The following is a 6,320-nucleotide window of genomic DNA, read 5'->3' on the forward strand; positions in this document are numbered from 1 at the left end:
TCAACGCTGGGTGGCGCATATGCAACGTCAATGCATGCTTTTAGTTTAGTTTAGATTAGCATTTCCCAAGAGTTAGGAACCCAACAGAACTTCATTTGAAACTTTACCAATGTGATAATCGTGGATGGACACCCGGCTTAAACCAAGCCATCGCTTTTCGATGAGTGAGAGCGGTATGAGGCAACTTGCGTGTAATTTGTCGCAGTGTGAATATGTACATATATTGGTTTCGACAAAGTAATGTTAAGTGCTGCAGTATTTGACGAAGTTGTTCAAATAATGTTCATTCTGCAGACGCCATTTACTGAGTCGGAGACATTCACACCCACGTGATGACATAGTAATAACAAAATATCGGGGAATTTTCTTATGATAATTTGAATGAAAACAAACCACACATATCTCGCCGTCCACTCACTTTTAATATGGGCCAAATTATATTCCCATTCATCATAGCTTGAACAATTTAACATACGTCATTAAAGCGCCAAAATAATAGAATGCTTGACTGAAATCATAAGAGCTAAAAGCAATCACGAATTGATAAAAAAAATGCTTTAAATTTCTTTTTCCTGATGATTAGTTCAGATTCAGAATGTAAGTGCTCGCGAAGAAGAATATAATGGTATCCAATTAAAGTTTGGGGTTGATAAGTACTCTCTATATAAACGTTTACTTCATGGTGGCTTTTATTTAAACCACTCAACGCGTGCAGAGAGAGATAGAGCGAGCCTATTCAATTCGAAGCTGCGCGATCAAGGGGGAATTTGCAACACATTGTTTGAACTATTACCTGCAAATTTTCCTTTTGTCTCGTTCAAACTAGTGGAAAAGAGGGAAACACGTTAATTGCTACTTAATTATTTCTCCCCATTTTTATTTATTTCAAAATGTCGTGGACAATTTTTTAGGCAAAATGTCATTTCCCATTTGTATTTTTTTTTCTTAGATTGACCAATTTCGTACAGTGACGTATATTCATTTGCCAAGAATTCCCATAACAGGTTTCATGTCGTTGCACTAGACACCTTACTGCTAAATTTCGGCTGGACCTATAGCCCGGATGAAAAGAACCCTGTACTGTGTATTTTGTGTTTGAAACACTTTTCAACCGCGGGAATTCTTGCAGTGCAAATTTTACCGCCCAAACAAATTTCGCGTCATATTTCAACGACGATTTTGAAATATAGCTCATCTTAACTTTTGTTCGCCATTGTTGGGTTTTTTCATCGTCCTGGGCAATGGCTTAGTTATTACCACATACATGACTAGTAAAAACACCAGACGGACTCATTTTAATCTTTACATCGTGAATCTATATATAGCTGTGGCTAATTTTTTGAATGGATTTGTGGCTATATACCGGCGCAATTTTACAACATCCTTAGCGGTCATAGAATACAATTGTTATCAAGTTTATGTCATTTGCAAGCTTTTATTGCATCTTTCATATTTGTAACTATTTATCTACGGATCTGTATGAGTTATGCCGATATATATATACTCGTAACGGATGCTTTAAAATATAGGAAAAAGCAAGAGTTCTGTCGTTTACTCCTAAAATAATCTTAAATATGATTTAAAATTGCACGTTATTTCAATTTCTTCATTTCTAAATTGGGAGATATTTCAACCATAGAATGAGACAAATCATATAAAGATCATATGAAGAAGAAGGGGAAAAATTGCCTCGGGCCACTGTCTGACGGTGCAGCTTGGTCATAAACTTACAATTATGTTTTTTTATTCTAATAGCAGCACGACGCTTGCTTGTGATTGGTTAATATCGGCTATACAGATATACCATTGTCGATTTACACATGCATTGAACGACCAGCAAATAGGAAAAAAATTATCGTATATATAAGATTTCTTCCATCGATTACAGTTATACCTGAAATACGCCGGTGGAAATTTCGTCATGAGTAAAAACCGTGGAAAAATCGCAAAAGATTTTCAAAAGTGTCATTATTATATACATCATGCAGCTTACTACAGATACAAATAAAAGTCATATGTATTGGAATACTTGTAATGTGGAGTTTACGATCGAAATTCCAAGCATAGGGAGTAAACTGAACCAGCCCGAAAAATTACTCATTGTAACTTTGTTCGCAATAGTTGGATTTTTCATCGTCATGGGCAATGGCTTAGTTATTACCGCATACATGACTAGTAAAAACATCAGACGGACTCATTTTAATATTTACATCGTGAATCTAGCAATCGCTGATTTCTTCATCGGATTTATGGCTGCGCCTGGGCAAGTTTACATTATTCTCAGTGGTCATAAAATGGGATTCTTATCAATTTGGTATTATTTACAATCTTTTTCGGCAATATTCATTTTCACGAGTGTTTCTCTACAAGTGGCAATGAGCTACGATCGTTATGTACTTGTTACGGATGCTTTCGCGTATAGGAATATGACTTCCACGAAGAAAACAAGAAATCGTGTAATGTTCGTATGGATTTACAGCGCATTGTCCATAAGTTTGAACAGCGTAGGTTTTCATATGTTGTCCATTTTACCCAAAAGTTGTGTACAGTTTCCGTTACACTTTATTGTTGCGGTGGTAGTGCTGCTTCAGAGCTATATCATACCACTCATAGCCATTGGTTCATTGAACCTTGCGATATTTATCAAATTAAGAATAAGATCGCAAATGTTTAGAAATAATGCCACGGCAATCTCACTCAGTAAGAATTCACAATTCGAAATCACGACAAATCATTCACAAAATGTTCGCAAAATGGGTCCAGATTATTACAACTTGCCACAAGGAAGTTCACTTTTCGATCAGTTCGAAGAGACGAAAGGTATTGAATTGTCCCTCGAGTCTTCGTCGGACAGAAATGGAGAGTGGCGACCGCAGGCGACGGCGACGATACGACGAGAGACACCGGAAGTGGGGGACACAAACGTAGAAATAATTCCACGAGAATTATTGTCCGTATCGACTATTTCAAATGTCCTCATGGAAAACAAATCTGAGAGACGAGATGACAAAATCAACTTTCGTGTTAATCAAAGTGAGTCAATTCGTTTGCAGAAACTGAGAAAAGCTGGGCGGCAGCTGTTTCTAATTGTATTTACATTCATAGCCTGTTGGTTTCCAATTCAAACGCTACTTCTAGTGTCCTCGGACGATTCCTATTCTTTCAATGGAGCAGAACAATGGTTCTTTTATTTCTTGATACTGTTCTACATCAACTCGGTTGTAAATCCATTGTTATATATCATTACTTGCAACAAATTTAGGAAGCAAGTTAATAAGATCATCTCAACATTACTGTGTCTTTAATGAAACACTTGCTTTATTTGTTATTGGTAATGCTACGATATATGGCCACGGCACATTGAATATAAATCGGGTTGTTGTTTTTCGTATAGGCTGTTTTGAAATGAATGGTGAATTTTAATAGATATACTGTAGACATTAAAAACAAAACTTTTGATACGTTCTGAAATGTTAGCAGCCGTTGTTATCAGTGCAGGTTTTGCTCTTTTTTTTTCGAAAACTTTATACTTGTTTTTATTTATTGCTTGGTTTTGAACAATGGTCCTTTAAACATATCACATCAATCAAAACGGCTAGATTACTTCATTCGTTGATGTTATTATTGTCTGAAGAACTTGTTTAGATTGAATATAGAACTGGTTAAAGACAATGGAAGTAACGCGGAGGTCTTGGACTAAATGAACTGACGGCGTTTATCAGCCTATAAAGAGCATCCAGATAGGCCTATTCAACGTACGGTATACTTTGAAACGGAACATCGAGAAAAACGCAATGGGCCTATATAAAGAACATATTCCCCTCATTTTTGCTTGATAATATTATCACTCATAATCTCTCTTTTTTTTTAAATTTAGGCAGGCTACGTGTTTATACATGAATCTTTCAATAAAATATAGTTTAAAATAGCGGAATGTGAGTATATTCTCCGACGGGAATACAATTGATAAGTTTCATTGTCATATAAAATTAATTATTTCATCTTTTATCATTCTTGTTTCCATTATTTGAAACCTCTTCTGGATGGGTTTATTAAATGTTGATGATATATTTTATTTATATGGTTGCATGCATGGGTGGCGGAATAGGGCTCATTCTGATAGGCCAGAAACATCAAGGGAGGGTGGGTGGGGCGGTTGTGGGAGAGGATGAGACGTGATTTCAGAACTAAAATGCTATCTCACTCCATGTGTGTATCTCCATCTTGCATTGATCTCCAGTTTGCATTGCCGAACTACGTTCAAAGCAAATTTCGTTCAGACTAATCTTTCGCGTGTCTAAAAGTGAACTTCCTATGAAATACAGGGCCGTCTTAGCGCATAGGCACACTGGGCCCTGTATCGTAGTAACCCCATGTCTTAATCTGGGAGGAAAACTTATTGAATAGGCCATTATGCCTGATTGAATTCGTTACTTAACAACTTGTGACGAGAGTTGGTGAAACACTTGAGAGTTTGACATTAAATATTCGAATCTGAGTTGGCAACCCTGGAATATACAATGTCCCGAAGGCTTACACAGAGAGCTTAACACAGAGAAACTGTTACTCCGTAACTATAAGAAAGAGGAAATTGCCTCAGCCACGAGAGGCATAAAATTTGAAAACCGTGGGCAATACCTCACTACCAAACCTAAACAAAAGGAACCACCACTGGTGTTCTAGCTCACCTATACACCCCATATTAAAACCACGCATTTGAAAAAAAAAAGCACTTTTGAAACATTGGCACTTAATCTCGCAACAAGCGGAATTATCCAAACTGTTTCCAAAAGAACCGATTCTAGCCTACAAAAGGGCCCAAAATCTCAAAGATTTACTTGTTAACTCAAGGTTTCGTACTAACAAAGAATCAGCTGACTCTCAAGGTTCACACGAAGCTCTTTTAGATGCTCTTATAGCTGCACTATGAGTCCATAAAAACTCGTGCACAGAAAATAGATGCATTTTGAAAACGAGACGCCCAGGCCGAATATAAAATATTCAAAAAAGGCTACTAATGATGAAGCTCCTCCTATAAAGTTTGAGAGCAGAAACGGTCTAGTTGGTCATAAGAACCTACGCTAGTCTCTTCTACTATTAACAGTACACTCGATTCACCTAATAGGTGCGATTATGTGTCACCATGAGGAGCATGCTATAAGTTCATGCTCCTCGGGCCCTCCCTTCATGTTCTTGGCGACTACGTTGCGTAAGATAGTGTAAAACCGCCTACACCCCCCCCCCCCCTTTCAGGTGAAAGACTCAACACAAGGGTGTTACAAATGGTGAGTCCAGTATTGTTAGGGAAGGGATGGAGGGCAACTGGAAGATTACTCTTCTATAATGTATTTCAGCTTTTAGATATATAACGTATGTTATTCAGCTAAAGTTTTATGCTTTATGCGCGACATAGGGAGGGATGGTAAATGCAGGCATGTATATGCTTGAGCGCTTGTCAAGAATGTCAATTTTTCACGCAACTTTTTCTAACTCACTTGATTGAGGGGCCCCGCTCTATTGCCTGGCCCAGGGCCCGGTGATCTCTCAAGACGGCCCTGATGAAATATGCCTTTTAGAAAATATTTATATTCATTGATAATTATTTGTGTTTGCGTAAGCTTTCAACTTAAAAAGGGGGGGGGACTACTTAATAAACTATCTTCCTGCTTTTCATAAAAAAAAAATCATCAAATATTTTCTCCGTATATCTTCAGGTGATTATAATACGTGAATATGTTATCACCCTTTTAGCGCGCTAAATGACTTTTCTAGTTTACTCGGAATATATATATATAGAGAGAGAGTTGGTTGGCGTCTATCTTGGCGCAGAGTGCTCTGTGTCCAGTGGACAGAGCGGAATATATGTTGATACTAGTTGAGACTAGTAGAACACTAGTAGTTGTAACTCGGAGTTTCACGCGTTATAGCGATCGTCAGACAACTTGTAGCTTCAAGTTATGCTCCATGAATATATAGGATCCTCGTCGGTGTTACCGGGGATTATAGGGTTGTTGGTGTATTGTTCTGCCGGTGTATTCTCTTTTGCGTCCGTTCTGTTGGTGGGTTTGTAAGACTTTCTTCGGTGTTCGGGAGCGGTGAGGTGGCAGAACGGGAGAGTGCACGTCTGCAGTACCTGAGGTCCCTGGTTCAAACCTCGGTGTCGACACTGACACCAATTTTCACCCGCTCCTTTCTCGTGGTAGGAAAGTGGCTACACGTGGAAGCGGTACTCACGTCCTTCGGAGGGGACGTTAAATTGCGGTCCCGGGAGCAGGACTACACACCCCTGCCTCGTTACTTCAGGGCACTATTCGAAAAGA

General features: G+C 38.4%; 1 protein-coding gene across 1 annotated transcript; it reads left to right on the plus strand.

Moving 5' to 3' along the window:
• Window positions 1–1,900: 1,900 nt before the first annotated feature.
• Window positions 1,901–3,923, plus strand: LOC139962061 (histamine H4 receptor-like). Its single transcript, XM_071961907.1, has one exon. It carries the CDS (start codon window positions 1,983–1,985, stop codon window positions 3,303–3,305), a length of 1,323 nt encoding a protein of 440 aa, XP_071818008.1. The 5' UTR covers window positions 1,901–1,982; the 3' UTR covers window positions 3,306–3,923.
• The last annotated feature ends 2,397 nt before the right edge of the window (window positions 3,924–6,320 follow it).

Source organism: Apostichopus japonicus, chromosome 20, assembly GCF_037975245.1.
Source record: "Apostichopus japonicus isolate 1M-3 chromosome 20, ASM3797524v1, whole genome shotgun sequence".
Taxonomy (NCBI): Eukaryota; Metazoa; Echinodermata; class Holothuroidea; order Aspidochirotida; family Stichopodidae; genus Apostichopus; species Apostichopus japonicus.

Coding starts and splice junctions, on each gene's coding strand:
- LOC139962061 (XM_071961907.1), top strand. CDS start 1,983: ATGCAGCTTACTACAGATACAAATAAAAGTCATATGTATTGGAATACT.